A 22,604-nucleotide genomic window follows, 5' to 3' on the forward strand; every position below is an offset into this window, starting at 1 on the left:
TAACTACCCAAAGGGAATCTAAATAGAAAATTGTTCTTTTGCTATCAAACTGAATTACACTTGCCTTGATTGCAGTTAGCATGGCTTGCTGTCATCTGAGAATGAAGCCCTTTATACTGTTCCAGCTCCTGACTCAACTTACAGGAATGCTAACAGTCAGAGTTTGACAAAAATATCAGCCACTGTAATAAAGTGAAACCAGAAAACTTCACAACCAGCGCAACCTGTACCTTCTATCAGCTTTTAAAATATGAAGGACAAACTGGATCAGTTTTTGCTCTTTTTCACAAACTTACCTGAAGAACTAGAGGAGAAGACAGTTATGGGTTAGCGGAAGGAAGAAAGAAGGGCTTCCTATCTGGATTCCCCTTAGTTCATTGCATGGATTAAGAATTGTTATTACACTCATTGCATCTGCCTAACAGTTGAATTTAGATTTATATAGCAACAACTCTTTGCACTGCTCTAGCATGTGCCACCTGAGAAACTGAAAGGGCTTTTAAAAAGGTTGTTGAAGTTAAGCTCATAAGTAAGAAGATAGATAATGTAGCTCACCCACTGATCCATTACTGCTTGTCTGTAGCTTCTTACCCAGAAGCAAGTACAAAACAACTGGAAGCATCCTAACTCTGACGAAAGAGAGATGACTACTGTGGATTTACTGAAAGGCCAAAGTGTGCATGGGAAGAACTACTCCAAACTCATGGTATTTTACTGATACAGTAATGTCTTTCAAACTTTTTTGAGATAATACAATTAATAGCAGGTGGTACTTAATATTAGAGCTCAAATGGATTAGGTAATTTTTAGGGTAGCATTTAGGAGATAAGGAATCTAAACTACCTAATAGAAAGAGCATTCAGTCTTGACACCACATGTGCTCATCTATCACTGCTAATTATTTACAATGATGCATCCAGTTAATTTTGGGCTACTTTTGTCTTGCAGTTGCTCTCCATCAGAGTGGCTTAGTGATCTGTTATTGTTTAAACTCTGTGCCTTAGACCTCCAGTGATGGAAACTGTTTTTTCACTGCTGCAACTGCAGGTTCTCTTGAGTATACAGCTGCAAAAGAACTGGAACATTCATGGGAGCATACCTTTGCAGACAAATTGCTGGCATTTATAACATAAGATGCTATTTCCATTATCAATATGTAATTAATCACTTGGGATGTGTGGCTTTGTTTGAGATTCCTAGCAGTGAATACAATTATAGCACAACAACAAAGTGCAGATTAAGCCAATAATAAATTCAGAGCAGGTACTTTAAACAAAACTACAAAAAACCCCACTGGCAGCCCAAAGAACAGCAAATCTTATAACTATTTTAAACAGCAAACACTGCTATGAGTGTCTGTGGTGCTGACTAGTCCATCCTCAGTCACATGCTGAACTTTACAGCAAATTGTGGAATTAAAAATAAGGACAAGGAGGCATTTCTGATTTGATCTGTTTTACAAGATGATGTGATATTTAGATTAAGAACCTGTGCTGGGGAGTGCAGCCCTCCTACTACCGTGCTGCTGGGGGACCCTGGAGAGCAAGGTCTGTGCATCTGTCAAAGACTTATTTAACTTCTTAATTTCTTGTTGGTTTTTTTTTTTTTTAATTTAAATATCCATTTAATTTGCCTCAAATTTCCTTGACACCATTGACACTCACTTAGCTTACAAAGAGTAATTTAGGCACAAGGACATGCATGGAGACCTGCTGAAGAGAGAAACAGCAGACTTGGTTGGGAGAACTGGAAGGGAAGATATAAAACTCTGATTTCAATTCTGTACAAATTATTTCATTTGGTCATACACAAAGTTTGGTTACAGGTTCAACATACATTTCCCACAAATTTTCATGCAAATGAGCATCTCTTACATTAATTCAGATGAAAAGTAAGCATGAGGCAACATGAATTGTAGTTACTAGCTTTCCAGAATGATTATGAATAGATTTTTCCACTATTCAGCTATTTATGTGTGCATATTAAACTCATTTGTTGATTTTTAGGAAAAGAATGGCATGAAACCAATCCAACCCCAACTCAGTCCTTAACAGAGGCAAAATTTCTCATAACTGAGACAAAGTGAAAGAGAATTAATGTTATGGTATAGGGATGGTGCTGGCACAGGTGTCTGATAAACGCAACAATTTAAATATGAAATCTATAAGAATAGAAAATGTGGTATAACAGCATGTGTGCATTAGCACCTAGATACTGCTATGAGCTATGCCGAAAATAGCTCTTACAAATAGAGAAATAATTAGCAACATTGTTCATTTACCAGAATCACGACATTGTGCATTCCTTCTTTCTTCAGCTGTTGGAGGTACTGTGGCAGACCTGCATAGTTCACTTTGTCATAGGTAAAGTCCAGGCGACGGTCCATGTAGTCAATATCAAAATGTTGGACATCCTAAAACATTTGTAAAGTAAACATTGCATTAGTACTGCATCCAACTCTGGAGTCCTCAGCCCAGGAAAGACTTGGACATATTGGAGTGAGTCTAGAGGAGAGCCACAAAAATGATCAAGGGGATGGAGCACCACTCCTATGAGGAAAGGCTGAGAGAGTTGGAGTTGTTCAGCCTGGAGAAGACAAGGCTCTGGGGAGACTTAAATGTGTCTTATGAGAAGAATGGGGACAGACCCTTTAGTAGGGCCTGTTGTGGTAGGACAAGGGGTAACGGCTTTAAGCTAAAAGAGGGTAGATTCAGACTAGATATAAGGAAGACATTTTTCATAGTGTGAGTGGTGAAACCCTGAAACAGGTTGCCCAGAGAGGTGGTAGATGCCTCATCCCTGAAAACATTAAAGTTCAGGTTGGAAGGGCTCTGAGCAACATCATCTAGTTGCAGATGTTCCTGCTCATTGCAGGGGGGTTGGACTAGATGACCTTTAAAAGTCCCTTCCAACCCAAACTATTCAATGATTGTACTATTCTATGACTGAAATATTTGATGTGGAAAATCAGAATGTACGCAACTGCATTTCTAGAGGTAATTAACATATGAAATGAAACCTAAGAGACTTGCTATAATAAGTGTAAATAATTGTCAGGGGGGATTCAGCTCCTATAAACTTACATGGCATCAATGGACAAAATGGAAATGTAGAAGTCCCAGATTAGCAACTGTTTGGCAGTGATATGCATCAGAAGTGTCGTAATTTGTTTTTAAAATGCTAACACCTCATACTGCGTAACAGTAAATCCACACCAGAATTGCCTGCTATGAAGCCAAGAGCAGCGCTTAAACCTGGTGTTCAAAGCCTGCTTTAAATGTTCTTTTAAGCATTATAAAGATATTACATGCAAAACCACTACATAAGATTATGAACAGTCTTTTATTCTACAATTCTCTTTGTAGGATAAATGACTTTTCTGCTATCACAATTTTATTCCTGTCACTTTGGATTGTAGAATTAGTATACACATTGAAAAATTCATACTTACATATGGGATATCATAGTAGTGCATGCGATCAACAGTTTTCTTTAAAACATCGATGCTGCCATAACCCCATCGGGAGAGGTGAAATCCCAGAGACCAGTAGGCAGGCATGTGCGGGCGTCCAATGGCCTACAGCAAGAATAGGAATGCAGAAGTGCAAAGGGTGAGATGCAGAGAAATTATTCTGAAACACCAGGAGAAGCTCACAGCTCATTTAAGCCACAAAGATCAGAGCACAGGTATCACACACCCATGAAATACCTTTTGCTTTCTCAGGACAGATCATTGTACAGTATGCTTGCTTCAAAAAAGTGCTTCTCCTGGTGGGCCCTTGTCCTTAGCAGAGGTTCTGAGTGATACCCACTCTGAACATCACTTCTAAGAACATCAAAGTGGAAGACACGGTGTCTGAAGCCCAGGGTAACATTAAATTAGGGTCTCGCTGAGGTCTCAGCCTCCACATGGTCTCCTTCACTTATGTGGTACACACTGGTAGAAACCCAGTATGGAGCCTTGCACAGCCTGACCCATGCCAAGTCCACAAACCCTTTGGTCAACAGCAGGCAAATCTCTGATGCGGTGCAGCAACGGTAGCTTTGCTAATTTCTCTTACCACATCCAGCTGAACTAACTCATCAAGAGTCTGATGTTTATTAGAGCTCTCTGAAGTTTTAATTATATTTACACACCACCCTGATGAAATGCAGTTACTTATGACTGAGTGGCCTTATTGCTTGCCCACAGCATTGTGTTGCCAGGCATTGACAGACCTCTTCAAGGTCAGAATTATTGTTTGGTCCCAAAATTCTCAAGTGAAACAGAAGGTACATATAATTTTATAAATATTTGATTTCCAGTGGCTCCAAATAATCCAGCTGTAAACTGCATGAGGAAACCCAATTGAGAACACAGGGGAGTGAAGCATCCTGCTCTGCTTCCCCCGGTGGGAACTGCTCTGGCAACCTGGGGCAAGCAGCAAGCAGCCACGATGTATCTGTTCTAGAAATAAGCTGAAATCTGGCATTGCCTTATTAGCACACACTGCTGTTTTCTGGGAGACATCTCTTGAAATCCTTACTCCAGTTTTAACAGTTAGATCCCATAAAATTAACCTTTGTTCAGTATTTCTAATATCCTTGCAGGCAATACATGAAAAGCAAGTAGCGAGTAAGCACCTATGACTTATTAATCAGTTGCATCTATTGACTCCCTTTAGCTAAATACCTGTTCCTCCCTTATTTCCTTGTGGATCTTTATAGTTAGGTAATTATACCAAGAAGTGAAAAAGAACAAAACTTGCATATCGGCAGCTAAACCCCACCTACTTTAATTAAATAAAACAAGGCACTCCTGGCACTCTGTATCTATTGCATTGCTAAGCTCTCTAGAGATCGCAATGCGTAAAGGCACATCTTCCTATGGGATATTCTCCAGTACAAGCCTGCCCTGGGAAAGCAATGCTTAACTCGAAACCACTCTAAAATCTGTCAGAGATACTAGAGCTGGTGAGATGTGTAAACTGCACTGGACAGGGAAACGGATACAGGAGAGAAGTGGGGAGAAGCAGAGGACATTTTAATGCACCAGAGCGGGGGGAGCACACAGGGTAAATTGCTTCCAAATAAGAATGAGTTGTGAACAGACAGGCAAGCTTTAAGCATTAAGCATTACAAATTTGGCTACCAGTGCGCTTTTGCTTGTTGGGATGCTGCTATCTTACATAAGACAAAGCAGGAGAAGGCCAAAACAAGAGACAAGGCTAATGGTTTGAGTCCCTTCCATGAGGGATACTCCGGCTGAGCGGCACAACTGCACTGATTGCATGCTACTCATCCCATTCCACTGGACTTAACTCCCTCCACTCTCTTCAACACCTACTTCACCTCCAACTTGGCTGGGGCTAAGCTCTTTGGAGGGAACAAGCAGCTATGAGGAGCAGGCTCTGGATGCAGCTCCACTTAGCCTTTGTTGCGCACTACTGAATGCTTGTGGGAGAGGCCCTGGAGAGATGAAGGTGGCCCCTACCATGTAGTGGGAGGCTGGTGGGCTAGGACGTGCCATTGTCACCATGGTGCAGTTGTTTCTAACTTGTGTGGACACACCTGATCCCCCCAGACCATCTTTCAGGCTCTGCTGGTGTTTTCCTGTGGAGAGGTGAGGGGGGCAGGATGGCTTAGAACCATCTCCTGGACACCCCATGAGCAGCACTGAGGTGTCCAGCAAAGCTCAGCAAGCCCAAGGCAAGGAGTCTGCTTCTGTCAGAGCTACACTAGCCATAGTCAGGATAACTTCATCTGAGGAGGCAGCAGAGCTTGTTTTGGACCAGCCAAGGCTGCAAGATGAGCTCTGTGAACACCACCACTTTGTGCTCCTGTAGCAGATGCACATTTACTGTGCTTTCTCTACTGCAAACAGAGAGTGACCTCTACAAACAAGGTTAAAAAGACAGAACAAAACAAAATAACTGCCTAATGAAATAAAATGTTTTGTGCACAAGCTTCTTCCCTTGGACAAGAGGAAGAGGGAAACCAGCTGATAAATATTAATCCTGCAGCTGAACTCAGATCCAGTGCCCTGGCAGTGTGCCTATGTGTCTATGTGTCACCCACTGCCTCTCCTCAAGCAAACCAGCCACCATGTGGGTGACCAGCCTGGGCAGCCCTGCTACAGGTCCTGCAATACCCTGGGTTGCTCCTGGCTGGGGAGGACATCAGCCTGGACATCACCAGTACAATGTGCTTTGAGAGCTGGATGGGGATTTCCTTCTTCCTCTATCCCATCGAAAACCCAAGTAGAGCACTAGCAGGGATAGAGGTGCAGATGTGGCCACCACTGTGCTGGCCAGGGTCCTTCCCAAATGACACATCCCCAGCACTGGGGTTTGCTGAGGTTCAACTGCTCACCTTTAAAGGACAGTGCTGTCTTGCCTGCAGACAGCAGAGCTACCCCACCGCAAGACATATTTTGTGACAGCATCCTTCAAGGCATTTGGGATTACAGCTGAATCAACTGAAGAAAATCCACCTTGCAAGCAAGATATTAAGTTTTAAAGCAATTAGTTCCCCAGGTTCACCAGGATGGCACATCTATGGTGAGCTTAATTGAAATCAGCAGAACATTTGAAGAGGAAAGATGAAAACAGGGCAGCTGGGAAAACAAATGTTCTTTTTTCTAATTATGCTGTGGACTCTCTCTAATGGATCCCCCTGAAGCTTCCTGATAAAGTAACTGACATATGGTACCTATGAGCAGATGGATCAGCAGAGGCAGGAATGTAATTTCGCAAACCTGAAAATGCATGTTGGATTTGATATATATTTAGGATCTAGTTAATTCGTATAGATTGCATTCTGCATACAAATGATCACAAAATGCAGTAGCAGAGAAAGCCTGCTTGGCAAAATTGACTTCCATAGAATCAGAAAAGGTAAATGAGGTATGGCAGGGGAACTGAGAAAAAAAAACATGAGAAATGCAGAAACAGCAAACATATGGAGTATCCAAACTGAGAAAAGAAAGGGGAAGGTATGGTAGTGCAAACAGAAAAAGAAATAGATCCTATTTTCTGTTCTACAATTCCTCCTGCAGTTGGGTCTTAAATAACTCCTGGTATCCGTAATAAGACCTCTGTTGTTCTTCCCAGATTTACATAACTTGGCATTATGCAATTTATTCTTTTTAGATGCACCTGAGAGCTGATGAATGTGGGAGATGCTCTGGGAGCATGGTGCAGTGAGAGAAAAGTTCAGTGAAAACGTGTACCTAACAGATAAAATCCATGCCCAGGGAGCAGATGACCTGTATTTGTGTGCGGAGTAACTGGACAAATACCATTATTACTATGAGCATCGAGGATATCAGCTACATTACAAATGCTGTATAGTAAATCAGGATCCTGTTCTATTAGCACCATGACCGAAGACTTTGATGCAAGAGAGATGGCTGAAGGGTTATGTCCTATATATCACAGAAGCCATAAAGAGAGGTACTCTTTCCCATGCTTACAAAGGAGTTGAGCTCTCCAGCAACACAAGCACATTTAAGACTGCTAAACTTGCAGCCTAATTAGTCATATAAAACTACTTGGGAAGCTTGATATTTGTTTAAACTTCCTTTCTTTAAGGAAGAGCTGTAGGAGGAAACTATAAAATCCAAGTGGGCTAATGTTCTGGATTTAGACACTGAAACTGTGTTTGGATAGTGACACAACAGCTAAATTGCATAGGTGCTCCTGTGGCCCAGATATCTGTATCCAGCTCATCTGCTGTGGTTGAGGCAGGCAAGTCAGCACTGTGGGCATCTAGTCAGGCCAGGGGTAACCTCCACTCAAACTCTATGCACAGAATCATAGGATCAACCAGAAAAAGACCTTTTAAGATCACCAAGTCCAACCATTAAGCTGAACTTTGTTTTAGAAGAGCATGAAGAAAAGCCCTGCAACTGCTTAAGAAGATGCTCACAACCTCAGGGGCCTAAAAATTTTAAGGACTTTCAATACCAAGGTCTTCAAACCTTCTTCTGTGCTGCACAAACACTTACCAGCTGCTTATTCTTTTTTGGGGAGACCCATGAATTCAACTGTGATACTCTCACTGACTCATCTGTGATAAACTCTAGGTACAAGCAGGTTCCCCATGTTACCTCTCAAATAGGAGGCTGGACTAAAGACCTCCTGAGGTTCCTTCAATCCAAAACTATCCTATGGTTCTGTAAGGAGGAAGTAAACCAGCAGTTTGCTCTTCAAACAGGATTGGGAGACATTCAGTGTGCTCTCTTGAAGCTTGTTATTGGATAATTTTTGATAAAATAAGAAATTTATTATTAACAAATTCTCTCCAACCAACAGATGTTAGATGTCCCTTTGCTGAGCTATAACTGCTGAATGTCTTGTTATACAGCTTATATTCCATTGCTACGTGCTGCTACTCTCTCCTGAAAGGCCATCGATGGACTTGGCAAGGGTTTACTGATATTAGATCAGGCTGTAGAGCCTCAGCTAGGCTCAGCTCAGTGGCTGAGCTCCTTAGTTTATTACTGCTTTTTCCCATCCTCCTGCAAACTAACTGAAGCATTTGTCCTAAGAAGTGAAATTTGTGTTATATATCTGTTCCACACAGTGGACCTCTTCTGTAGTAGGAGAAAAGTGTGATTATTGTCAAATATATGTAGGATTATCTAGTTCCAACCCCCCTGCCATGGGCAAGGACACCTCACACTAAACCATATCACCCAAGGCTTCATCCAACCTGGTCTTGAACACCACCAGGGGTGGAGCATTCACAACTTCCTTCAGCAACTACAATAAACAGCTACAACTACAATACAACTACAATATGCAATACATAAAGCTGTGGCAGGACTACATCTGATGTGCCCAGCACAATGCTCACATGGTTAAGTTTAGGGGCAGCAGGGAGCAAAAGAATAAGGGTGGAGATTTCTCCTTCCCACCACATGCCCTGTTGCTGCTATCACTGCTGTAGTGCTGTGTTGTCACTGGCAAGATGCATCTCACAGCCCACTTTGGCTCCGAATAAGGCACAGCATGGGGGAACAGAGGCATAGGCCTCTGCTCCCTTCCCACTCCCTGCATCACTCTTGGAGCCCATTTAAAGTGGATCAGCCTGGGCCAGGAGGACACCCAGGGCCACCACAGGTTCTGCTGCCACCTGTCCTTGCCCTGAGGATGCACAGAGAGGCTGGTGGCCCTGGCAGGACAGCTACCGACACCCCTGATCACCACACAGCGAGCCCCACTCTTAGCACAGCCCATCTGTCCCCGGGAGGCCACTCAGCAGTGGCTCTGGGCAAGAGGCCATGGGCCACCCCAAAGTGCTGGCAGCAACTTGGAAAGGTGCATGGGGAAAGCTTGTGTAATCCAGAGACCCAGTAAACAGCTCCATTGCAAAGCTGTCCTCACTGTTACAGAGGCAGCTGCATAAAAGCACTGAGCAGAGCTAAACTCTTAAATCATTCACAAACTAGTATAGCAGGGGCAATGCTCACATCTTGAAGTAGCACACTGAAGACAACAGCATGAAATATTTGTGTAAGCTGTGGAGCACTTTGCTCTGGACACAGCTCCCTTGCTCTCAAAATCTTTGCAGTGGCTAGCTCCTGGCCACCCTGCACACAACTGGGACCTTCCCAGATGGGATGCCATGAGTGGTCCCTGCAGAGCACCCCATGCAGTGATTTTGGGCACATGTTTGCGCAGGTGGGAGGCAGGTGACACTTCCCCAAGGAGCTCGATGCAGCAGAGCAGCCTGGTCCCAACAGGGTACCCTGCAGCTGTGAGCTCCCAGAGCACCACTTCCCAGAGGAGACTGATGCAAACAGCCAAGAGAGCCGATGGATGCTGCTGTGCAGTGCCTTGCCGACATCAGTCACACTGCTCATTTCCACCCCCTTTGCTTCCCTGGAGCATGACAATGACCAAGCATCAGAGTCCTCTCAGTATGACAGAAAACACAATTGAAAAATAAAGTCTTTTCTGTCTCCTTCACCTTCCCACAGATCTTGTGCATAAAAGCCAAATCATTACCCAGAGACTAATAATATGGTAATTGTAACATTTGCGATCCCAGGATTTCAGGATGTTTACTGAAGAAGTCATTATTTCACTATGAAATTGCTACCATGCATTCTTTAAGATTCCCTAGAGAGCTGAGTGCGAGCTCAGAGAATACAGAGTAGGGGATTTTTTGTCCTGGCATGTGACATGTCTAGTTAGGAGACGCCCACTGGCTCCCCTTTACCTTGTTTTCATCACTCCAGCTCCATTTCCAGGGAGGCAGGGGTGGAAAGTGAGCTGCCAGTACCCATCAGCTGGGGAGTGAGAACTCTCATTTTATTTTCAGCTGCTGGCCACCTGCTAAGCCACCGAAATGCTGCCTTCGAACACCAGCGAAAGGCTTTGAAAAGAAGCAAGGATGGCTCTAATCTCCATCATGCTGCCACAGCGACCCCCCTGAAAGAGGTGCTTTCATCGCAGGGATCAGAGCTGCAGCCAGAGGGAGAGTTGCTTGACTTGTTCATCTGTATTTGTTGGGGGTTTTGGGGAGGGGGGTTGTTTGGGTTTGGTTTGTTCTGTTAGACTGCTAATGTGTAAGTTCAAAACCCAGTTTGCTGGTTGGTCTGTGGCACCAGGGTCAGAGGTGGCTGGTGGGGAGGACATGCAGAGGGAGGTGGAAACTTCTGAATGACTTGGAGGGCACCAGCAGCCTCTTACCTCTCTGGAAGGCACCACCTGAAACTCTCTTGGAATAGGAAGGTCTAGCAGAGCCTACAACACTGGGGACACTCCAGCCCTCCCAAACACTGCTACAAGCAAGGCTTTCCCCTCCTCTATCACCAAAACATAACCCACCAATACTTTCCTTCTGGGCTAAACCTTCTTTTTCCCTTGATCCAAACCACAATACTTCTGTTTCCATTTCAAGCACTATAAAAGAAGGCATGCATGTGATACGGAGGCTTTGAAAAGCTAGGAAAGAGAGTATATTTGCTGAAAATCAGAGCTCAAGCCCGCCGGTGGAGCAGCAGACAGCAAGGCAGAACACATACACACCTCATTGTGAGCTCCAACTGCTTGGCTATGAGATGCCCTACCACAGGCTGCTCAGCACCTCCTGTTGCAGCTTAACCCGCAGGGTCTGTATACATGCGTCCCCCTTCCTACGGTGACATGCCCCTTCTCAACTTTGCTCCACATTCTTTACACTTGGCACTGTTTTCTTTATGTACAGAGCTTGATTCTGAAGTGACAATTTTCTGTGCAGGGGCCCAGCTAACAGGCACCTGGCATTTGGTGATAGGAGGAATGTGTTACCTGTTACTTTTTCCTGGGCAGCCCTCACTGGATAAGAACTGAATATACACTCCCAAAACAGCTATTTACATGTGTACTCTCTGTTCTTTGGAAAACACTGGGCAACTGGAAAGCAAGTAGTTATGCTCTGTGAGACAGCAGTAAATATGTTTTTTCACATCTATGCTCTCCAATGCAATTACATAGTTTTTCATTAGTAAAAAACAGGGTGACAACTCCAAAACCAACAGGCAATTCCAGCAGCAAACAAAGGCATGAAGCCTTTGAAGTTCATTCAACACCTCTGAAGTCTGGCAGATGTGAAGTTCCCAGACATTCCCATTTGTGCACTACCTACATTGTTTTCTCCATGCACAGTGTCAGAATACAGCCATGTAGTGAAGACTGTAAAACTACCATGGCCCGGAGAATAGTAAGCTTGGACAAATTCCTTTCTGATCATTGTATCCCTTTAATGTACTCCTCTTGACAGTGAAATGCTGCAGGAAAGGCTGGAGATGTGCACTGAACACCCAGCCAGTCTGCTACATTTAGACAGATCACTTGCAGATGCTTGAGCACATACCACGTTGCCCAGGGACCTGAAACTATGGCCTTGTGTGAACAAGTGAGGATAAGGTATTGGCTGTGCTACCTGCTGATACTACCAGATGCTAATGGGTATTCATTACAAGGTACTGTCCCGTGTGCCATAGGCACTTTTCTACCAACCTCTGTGTATTGCTGAATTACGTTTTCGGGAGTTGGTCCAAGGAAGACATAGAAGTCAAGGATCCCTCCAATAGTGCGAAAAGTTAAAGATGGGTTTGGACTCAGAGAAACATCTGAAAAGAGAAAACCAGGTTCTCAATACAAACCAGTTCTACACTATATGTGGGAATAGTTCAGAGTGGCGCCAGCGAAGGTTCAGACTTGACATTAGGAAACAATTTGTTACTGAGAGGGTAGTCAAACATTGGAACAGGCTTTCTCAAGATACAGCCGATACCCAAAGCCTGGCAGTGTATAAGAGGCATTTGGACAATTCCCTTAATAACATGCTTAAAATTTTGTTCAGCCCTGAATTGGTCAGGACTAGATGATCACTGCTGGTCATTTCCAACTGAAATATTTTACTGTATCCTGTCTTACCATAAATATATACATGCTGGACTCTTCTGTGTGCATAAATGTACCCTGAGGCAGAGATGACACATTCAAGTCACAACCTGACACCTTGTGGGTATGAATGGATGCACAAACAGGACCTGTATGTAGGCTAGCAGTTGTCCAGTGTTTCCGTAATCTCCTCTTTCAGATTGGCATTGTGCAGCAATAAATCAAAACCACACAGAGTAGATTGCACAGATCCATTTGTCTCAGTTTCATTTCTATATAAAAAGGAACCACAAGCTTGTGTTTAGGGTTTCTTTATGCTATTTTAATCTTCTAATTGGACGTCATTGGTTTCCAGGAAAAACTGATTTTATAGACTGAGCGAAGATTCCCCTTTTCTGAAATTATAGCACTGGATTAATACAATAAGGTGACTATGGCAACGCACAGAACTATTCCCCACAGGCAGAACATAGGACTAAACTAAATTGATTATGCCAATCCCAGAGGAAATTTCTTCCACCTTCTCCTTTACCTGTCTGTGCACCTGGGTTTTAAAAAGAAAAAAAAAAAACCAACAAAAACCAACCCAAAACTTAATAATATTTTTTTCTTGAAAATATTTCACCTTACTGAGCATTGAACAGTCCTTCTAATGAAATCCCTTTGAAAACTTCATAGCAATTCCTGTGACCTCAGTCATGGGGCAGTCACTCTTATTTATACCACATTGAAAAAGTAATCAGCAAACCAGCTTTTTATATTTACTAATTTTCCATCTTTGTATATGCAGTCTATATAAGGAATCCATATATCTTTTTACCTTGTGCATTGGAGTTCAGCAGGAGAACACCATGAGCATTGGAGTCAGCTTCTACACACAAATAGAAAGGGTGAACTCCATAGAGGTTGACAAATGGCTGAAATACAAACAACGCATTAGATATGGCTTGACTTTTCTATTTTTCATATTACTAGGTACATATGGGTAGACAAGGAAACTAATTCATTCCTAGTTAAAGACTTGCTTTTAAAGGTTGGGGATTTTTTTCATCTAAACTGGTATGAAGTCAAACTGATAGAAAAGAGTTATTTTTTTTCTGCCTCATCCTGATGTTACTTTTTAGTCTCCCCTAAAAAGTTAAACCTAAATACTCCTCCAAAACCCTCAAAATGCCACTGGTAAGAACTTCTTTGCTAGTTAAAATAGATTTATCAGCCACTGACTCAAGTTTAGCTGAACATCTAATGGGTCCTGCTGAAGTCCAGCTTCTTTGAATGAACACGGATTGAACCAAGCACGAAATTAAGTGCTTTCCTGAACCAAGATCCTGGCACACAAAATACTCTTTTTTTTCCCCAAAAACTAACTGCATTGTGAGAAAGCTTCTGATAAAAGGTTTCAAAGTTCCCTCAGAATGACTCATGGTTTTGTCATTTAATTAAACCTTAAGACACCTGTGAAATGTGTGACATTCAGTGTTTGGCCCCGATTCGTGTTAGCAGTGCTACCATATGGAGAGAGGTGGTCCCTCAGCAAAGCTGTACCTCACCACCTCCTTGTGGTGATGCAGTTTAGGACAATGTGCTGCACAAAGTGAATTACCCGTGGTGGCTGATCTCTGCTGAACATGCCATAGGTAATGAAGTCCATGCTGTGTTTAAAGGATGGGTGCTCATGTTCACCAAACCCATACACTGAAGTGGATGGCAGAGTAGTTGTGATCTGAAGATACTGGTTGGAGAAAATCAGATCAGTGAGGGGACTGTCCCACCTACAACAAACAGAGGGGGGCATGGTTAGTTTGCTTCTCTTTGTTATGCATCATTTGAAGTTCACATCTGCCTGTTTATACTTCTTCTGTATTTTGGAGACTAACAGTACTAAAAAGCCCCACAACCCTAAATTCTGTGTAAGCCTCTAACACGCTTAACCTAACACACACTGAATTCATCTTGCAGTGGCTGCAGCTATCTCGTCTCGATAGCTACAGCTATCTCGTCAATAAAATACATGGGTATAATTTTGAAAGGAACAACTAAAATGAGAGAAGACACTATCTATAATCCTATTACCAAAATAAGTGGTTGCTTGTGGTATTTCTATGACAACCAAACACGGCAGACTAAAAATTGTTATTATGCAGTGGGGTTCAGAATCCTTAATGGGAACAACAGACATTTACCAGTTTTTACTTTCTAATCTTTTGCTGGATCAGGACCCAAATACTTGTTACCACTACTTTATGCAGGCACCTGAAGCAGAGGGATAGGTTCATCCAAACGGCTTGAATGAGATGTTTTTAATGTGATGACTCTCTTACTTTTCAGTTTAATGCCTTGATTTCTATTGAATCATCTGTGGACACAGGCTCACATTTTAATTAGGTGTTGCATTCTGTTTCCTATCTCTGTTGCTATAATGAGCTGTATGCTAGATGGGAGAGAATATAGTCAAGCTGTGGAGAAGTGTTTTGTTAATGGCACTGTGTATGCCATGAGTACCACATTTAGATAGCACCCTCTCGAGCCTTGTTTAACCATGAATTTGTTACAGCTAATTAAAATAAATGAGCCAAAGCCATAGAGCACAGAAGTGGCATAACTCTCCTTTTAATGGTCTTTTGTCAATGATTTTGACAAAATTAAATAGTTGATCAAATTGACCAGTGAATCAGAGCTGGCCTCACTATGCTGGCTTCTCCTCCAGGAAGCAAGGATGGCCACTCACAGGGATGCCCAGAGGTGGCTCCAAGGTACCCTCCTTCCCCTCCATGCAAAGCAGGCACAGTCTGTCCCTAAAGTGTCCTAGTTTTAAGTCAAGCACACATAGTGGTCTGTCTTATTTTAAAAAGGTCTATTTGGCATTTCTCACAAGCAGGAAAAGTAAGAATTTGTATTTAAACCTTGATCTGGTTGCTTGCCAGCAGCAACCCTCACTTCTTTCCATCATCTCCTCCACCTACACACAGTACTGAATAAGGTTATTTTTTATAGGAAGGTTAATGCACGCAAAATATCCCTGAGAATCAGATCCAGCCCTTGGCAAACAGAGGCCTTTCTGCAAGAGGCTGCTGTTGTGTAGGAACAGGGGTGGGCTCTATGGAGCTGTATTCCTGTGCAAAGGAGCGCGTCACATAGCTCTGCTCTATGGCAAGGCAGGCACAGTCACTGCTCTGAGCAGACCATGGGATTATGCAAAAAGCAAAGGATGCCGGAGGGGAGATGCTTTGAGAAGAGCTTGAATATCTGTCGTAACTCATTGAGCTCTCTCCATGATGTCTGTTGAGAGGACTTGAGGCTTTGTACATTCATGGTACCCACACTATGGCACTGACATTTCCCATCGTGAGAGCAATTAGTGTTGCCATGACATTAAAAATGCTCCTCCTGCTTAGCAGAGGAGGGTCACTGAGGTGGAGCAAACTCCAACCCTAGGAACAACCCCTCTGCCCCGACATGTCTTTCCATAGCACAGAGAAACTGTTTCATACCCCATGCATTCCCTCAGGCCACTGTCATATGCTCAGCTTCTGCATGGCATCACCAAAACAGTCTTCTGTTTTCTGCTTTCTGCTTCCCAGCATCCCCCCGCTCCCCAGGAGCTGCCATTCCCAATGGTGCAGCTTCCCGTGCTGCACTGCCCGCAGCCATCGCTATCAGCCTCATCTTCCCCTAGACCTCTGATTCTTCCCCTAGAAGCATCTTCCCCTAGACCTCTGCTTACCAGAACAATATCTAGCATTAACTATGACATAAGAAGACTGGCAATGACTCTTTCTTTTCTCTGGGCACCATTTTGTCTTCTCCATCTAAAGGAAAGCATGAACAAGTTTTCCCCCAGCATCCCTCTCTGCTCCCCACTCCCAGGTGATGCTCTTGTGCTCTGCAGCACACTGTGGTAAGCTGCTGTATTACTCTATATGTTTGCTTGTGTTGTGTTGGCAAAAACCAATCTTTTAAATGAAAAAAAAGAGATGTCTGAAACACTCTGAGACAATAAAATAATGCTCTATTTCTCCCACTTCCCTTCCTGCTGGTTTAAGCAGAAAGAAGGAAGCAAACAGAAGGGAGCAGAAAATGACACTATGTGTGTGGTTCTGCAACAGTTCTACAACCCATAACAGTGTTGTGATGGACAACAGAAGGGATCTAAAACATCTAAAAATACAGCTGAGAAGTTGTTCACTGTCAAAAAAACCCTACCAGCAGCTAGACATGGCAAAACCTGTGAAGAGGAGAAGCCTTTCCTTTGCACAAGAGGTAGTAGCTGCATTCAGGTTCATGGCTGAAATCCTAACTTTAGTGTCTCTGTGGTGGGAATGCTCCTGCCTGTAGAAATACATCCCAAATGTCTGCCCGGCCCATTGCCTGCTAACAGCTGCCTGCTGCCTGTCTGGGAAGCCTTCCTTCCCAGCTAGTGTTTTCTTCCAAACACCATGCACTGTACTCAAGAGTCATGTACCTTGGAGTAATGTGAACTGGACATGACAATTGACTTGGCTGAATGACTTCACTCTGTTTATTGGAGACCAATAGTTGTGGTGTGTGCAATGGCTCAGAACATGAACCCACCTGCCATATGCAAGCAGCTGGTGGCACTTAGGAGGGATGCTTGGGACACATGTATCATTAGGACATGCACCATGAATTATCTGGACATTCAAATACCATTTTAGGTCAGGAGAGGGTTTTTTCCTTCTTGTTGCAATGGATCTGGATTACTCGGAGTTGTGAACACATATCCCGCTCAGATGCTTGCAGAAAATGTCTTCTCTAACATCTGCTTTACTTGGCTTCCAGACCCTTTGGAAACCACAGCTTTGTGAAAGGAGCACACTGAATATATCACCTGCTTGCAAATTCAGGGTTAAACTTCACAGGGCTATCATAGGCCTAAGCCTCTTGGCAGAGCTTGGCCTACCTTTTCAGAGGGTCCAGGTGATTGCTCTATGCACAGGCTGCCTATAAAGCAGTAAAGCACCATAGGGGCTGGAGAGTATAGGCCCTATTTTTAGGTGAATTTCAAATATACTTTGCTGCTGACTGGGGACTGGCTGGGCATCAGTTGGCTGATGGTGAGCAATTGTTTTCATTTGCATAACTCATCTTTCTTAGGTTTATTTGGGTTATCTCTTTGTTATTTTTATTGTTGTTGTTATTATTATATTTTAATTCTTAACGTGTTTAGCTCAACCTGTGAGTTTTCTCACTTTTACTCTTCCAATTCTCTTCCCACCCATCCTGCTGGAGGGGACAGTGAGCAATTGGCTCAGTTGCCATCTGGGGTTAACTCAACAGCCATAGTCCTTATTAGGTGTAAGTCTTGGGGCGCCACTGGACTGCAGAAGGCACACAAAGAATGAATTGATATATGCTTATCTTTCCTTTAAGTTGATAGATCAAATAGGTAGAGAAAGTAACCAACAGATTTTCCACTTTAAAAGGAAGAATTGCAGGTATATTTACAGTTCTTGACACAGTTCTGCTCTACTTCTACTGTATTTTTGTCATAGTGTCTCAGTATGTCCTATAAGTGGCTGGATATATAATGCTTCATTTTTGTTCTGAAAAACACTTGGATAAGTGATATACCTACAATAATTTTTGCCTGTGTAACATAAATCTTTATGATTAGAAGACTAAAACAATGGCTTTTACAAACTAGAAGCAAACTCATGTACCCATGTTGCACACAATTTGCTCCTGTTGCTTTCAGCAAAATTGCAGTTTAAGACAATACCGTTATAAATCATTCTAATAGCTTTGTCTATGTAAAAATGTCTTCATGGTAAGTGGTGTCTGTGCTTACTACCACAATCAATAACAAAGGCAACTGAACTCTGCAGCAGTGTTTTTGGAAATTGGGGAAAATCTTGATTAGATTGTGGTTATTTGTGCCATATCTTCCCAAGTGTGATGGCAAATGAGGTATTCCAAACTCTTAATAAAGAGAAAGGAGCACTTATCTGGCTTGGAAAAAACCTTCTGCCTTCCATTATTCATATAACATCATGAAGGAAAAGTCAGATGGAGAACGGATATTAAAGTGGAGAATCAAATCAATAGTCCATCTCTCTGCAGCCTGTCTCCAGCAACAGCCCAGGCCAGATATCGCAGAGGAAGACACAAGATGTCACTCAGCCAGTCTTGCAATAATCTGCTTATGGAGGAAGTTTCTGGCTGTTTTCATAGAATTAGCTTTCTGTTGTGAAACATGGAGACAAAAATAGTTGTTTTGTGTTTTTTCTACAGATGATTGTTTTACTATGCTTGAATGTGCATCCTGCTAAGCCTCCCATGTCAGCACCACCCTGGGGCAACGAGTCCCACAGAGTAATCACACACTGCAAAATGAGGATGTCTTTGTTATTTATCGCTGCCTTTAAGCAAACAGTTCCCAGCCTTTTACTCTCTGTTCAGGAGGAAATCTATGCTTTCTTGAAGCCTCCATGCTTACACTTGATACTACCTCCTCCAAGGGTTGCTGTTAGTGGCAGGAGCAGAAAGAATAGGACTCAACCCGAGAGCATATGCTTTGCTCCCCCACCTGCCTTATTACAAACCAATATTTTCTCTCCTATTTTTATTGCTGTAGGTCCCTTCACAACCCCATCTAATCTTCACCCCACACAGGTGAAACAGCAGCTATCACCTGATTACCTTGGAGAAATGTAGTGGGACCTGGCCCTTCTTTCTTGCTCCTGGCTCTGCATGAGGTTTGCAGTCAGCTGTTAATGTCTCTCCCTACATAATTAATTCTTCTCCCTTGCTATTGTGATTATATGGAGTTTCCAGTTTGTCCTGCCTTCCTCTAGCTGGCAGTTGGGTACCTCAGCTACAGCAATGGCTCCTTGCATGCAGCAAGCAGCAGAAGCGACTGTGGAGCACATTCAGGAATACCTCAAAGTCTCCGCTCCCCTGCAACAATGTGGTACTAAATCATTCCACACAAGGAGGAGGCTCTGTGAATATTGGTGGCAGAGCTGGAATAGGGCTTTAAATCAGGCAGACAGACTCTGCTGTCAGCTCCCTCATCACTGCAAAGTCTGTGGCACAGAGACACTGACAACAGGATACACTGCCCTGTGGAAAGGACAGGAGGGAAATACAAGTATGTGCTTAGAAAGAACAACCCAAATCTATACCATATTTCTGTTTGGGACATGCTGCTCCCTCCCATCTGTGCCAGAGCATGCTTGGGATCATGAGGGATTTTAGGGCTTTTTGGAGGTAGGTCATTGAGGAGTTTGAAGCTGCTGATGAGGGACTGCAAGAAACTGCATATAAAAGAGATTTCTGAGGATCTGGGATTGCTTTATACCAGGAAAGCCTTCCTTAAAGGTATTAGAATGGTCTAGCAGAGCACCCTGACCTGGTTTGGTGTAGACATGAGTTATGATCCACCCACACCCAGGGAGTGCAACTGCAGCACCTGTGAGAAGGCTTTGTTTGCCCACATCAACTGTTCTGAGCAGTGTTTTTGTTCATACGAAGATTTACAAGTGGTTCAGTTGTTCACTGGAACAGCAAAGCCATGGCCATTCACATCTTAAAATAGGAGACTGGAGTCCCTCCAGGTGTTAGGTGCTCGTCTGTTTCTCAGGAACACTTGTTCACACAGCCTGCCCTAACCTGGCACAGCCAGAGGCACCTGCGTGCAGCTCTGGGCCTGGACACAGGCATGCTGGGTGCCCTGGAACAGCAGCTCCCACCTCTGCAGGGAGCTCAAAGGAAAAGACTTGGGGTTTCACATCTTCTCTGCAGACTGCATATGGGACAGGGACAGGGGACAAGGCAATGATAAAGATGCTCAGCAGCAGTTCCTGATGAACCCCTGCTACAGCATGCTCAGATACACCTGCCGGGCATCCAAACCTGCCTTTGGGTAGGCTGAGCTAACATGAAAATCTACTTAACATTCCAGATGCCACCAGTGCTCCCCTGCAACCAGCCAGCTAGTAAAGTCACTGGGGGGATGCTCCTGTAACACTGCTTGCTGAGGGTTCATCCTCCCCAGTCAAGCAAATGCAGCTGCTCATGGCTTTTAGGTCAGGATGTATAACTTGCTTTGAAAGATTTCCTTCTGCACAGCTCTTCTGGTGGCTAAGGAGGTTGCAAAGCCCTCCACGTCAGGTTGTGGAGGCATCCCTGAGCATCTGCATTCACTCACCCTGACAGGACAGACAGGCAAGCAAATGAAAGCAAAGCATTTCTGCTCATCACATAGGGAATTTAACTCCAAAAATTATTTGGCTGTGAGGTGAATGGCTCCTTGCCGAAATATGATTCTTCAGTCTATAGTACTGGCTGTGCCATTTCACACAGAAATTCCTGGGAACATGTAATTTCCTTTCCTCTGCTGATGAGAATATTTTAGTAGCAGCCCTGCCATTGTTTGCAGGATAAAAACCCATTAACTGCTCATTATATTCACCCACAATTTCTTCTGTTTGGGGTAGGATGGGACTCAGAGCTCCTTTACCTGTCTGGAGGCAGCACACGCTTTTCCAGCAGCAACGCTCCATAGCAGAGCATTACAGCGAGTGCTGCGCCGATGCTGCTAACCAAGACTGCCCTCTACCTTCCCGGGCGCTGAAGCGCATCGCTGCTGCACCCCACGTCTGCTGCTGAGCACAGATTCTGCTGGGCAAGGGGTGCCTCACTCACTGCTGGGGTATGGAGGGGCTTACCAGGGCCCATGGCAGGCCAGTGAACGTGCCCTCCTGGAAACCTGCTCAGCAGGGGCTGACCTGTGCCTCTTGCTGTGCGTTTGGCAGCTCAGTGGACCAAACCCTCCGTTTGCTTCGCAGCAGGCCCCTAACCTTAACTGGGATACCTGAAGTTTGAGGATGCTCTGGCTAGCTGAGACTAAGCCCTTGGGGTTTGGGTGAAGATGTGGAGGGCTGTGTGGGAACGGGCCATGGGCTGCTCACCTTGTCGTGTTAGGCATTCCCCCTCACATCACCATCCCAATGAAGGAGCCTTTACAAAAAAACTCTTCTTATAAAGAGAACTGGATTTTTAGTGTAAGCCCACTGTTCTCACAAAGATGTTAAGTCTAACGAAGAGTTAAATTATTTTTGTTATCAGAATAATGCATTATACATTCACTTAAAATAGCCTGGGGAAAAGAAAACACCTACAAAAAAATCACAGAATTGACTGCAATATGTATAAAAAGAGATGCCACAAGACTGTAGTTTAAAAGGATGGGCAGCTAATTAAAAACCTGGTGCGGTGGTTCCGTCTGCAGACTCAAACCAATCTAGAGACTGTATTGTCTTGCACCACACATGTTAAACCATTACTGCTCACAAAGATAATGCTTGTATTCTGAATCTATTTAACAAAGAGTTTCCTGCGAACATGGAAATCTGAGCTGATTTTTTAATTACTTGATCCCAGTGATCAGGAAATGTCCTTACAGTGGTGGTGGTGGCAGGTGCAAGACAGGCAGAGCTGATGCTGAGGAAGCAGTGGCCACGCACATGTTGGGGCTTGCTCTGAAACAGGCTGTTAGCAGCCAGATCGCAATGCATGTCTTCCCAGAGCACACCTCCTGACTGGTAAGGCCACATGGAGGGACCTAATCAATGCTCCTCAGAGCCACTACAAGGTCAGCCAGTGCACAAGAGTTGGGTATAATCAGGAGATTCATGTCTAAAGGTGCTGCTGATCTGAATTAAAATGCTAATATAGACACAAACACAAACTGATGCAAACAGTACCCATATTTCTATGTTCTGTGCATCTCCTTCATCTGCCTGAGTCAAGTAGTGATAACCCAGAGCAGTCTGTAACACTGTCATTTGTCACCACAGACAGCCAGAAACTGCTGCTAATGTCATGCTGTAGCACCCCAAATGCAGCTGCAGGAGTGCACCTTGATTGGGATCCTCTTGCCAAGTACTATTACACGCTAGCAATGTGTTGGTGGAAGCCAAGAAAATGGGAAATTATGACCCCTGGTGACCTTGGCAGTGGAGAAGCTTTTGCTGAAGTTAAACTGACAGTGCCAGCTTGAGAAAACAGCTGTATTTTTGTAGTGACAAACTAGACCCACAAATGCCATTTTCTGAAGTCAGTGGAAGTTATGGATCTACGGCCTTTGTGGATTTGAGCTTTAATTTCCTAGACCTACGTCTTGGAGAGGGAGAGCAGATTTGGTACTCAATTTCTGGCATATTAAAACACCCCAGATTTCAGATATCTTAGTTCAGTGCTTTC

General features: G+C 43.8%; 1 protein-coding gene across 1 annotated transcript in view; it reads right to left on the reverse strand.

Moving 5' to 3' along the window:
• Nucleotides 1-22,604, reverse strand: part of LOC101871450 (sucrase-isomaltase, intestinal-like) — an 80,952-nt gene that overhangs the window by 54,907 nt on the left and 3,441 nt on the right. The window contains exons 5-9 of the mRNA XM_034062931.1: nucleotides 13,981-14,149; nucleotides 13,198-13,294; nucleotides 11,991-12,103; nucleotides 3,452-3,577; nucleotides 2,282-2,413 (exon numbers count right to left, since the gene is read on the reverse strand). Coding sequence (XP_033918822.1) covers nucleotides 2,282-2,413; nucleotides 3,452-3,577; nucleotides 11,991-12,103; nucleotides 13,198-13,294; nucleotides 13,981-14,149 — 637 coding nt within the window. The remainder of the gene's footprint in view (nucleotides 1-2,281; nucleotides 2,414-3,451; nucleotides 3,578-11,990; nucleotides 12,104-13,197; nucleotides 13,295-13,980; nucleotides 14,150-22,604) is intronic.

The sequence above is a fragment of the Melopsittacus undulatus genome, chromosome 5 (assembly GCF_012275295.1).
Source record: "Melopsittacus undulatus isolate bMelUnd1 chromosome 5, bMelUnd1.mat.Z, whole genome shotgun sequence".
Classification (NCBI taxonomy): domain Eukaryota; kingdom Metazoa; phylum Chordata; class Aves; order Psittaciformes; family Psittaculidae; genus Melopsittacus; species Melopsittacus undulatus.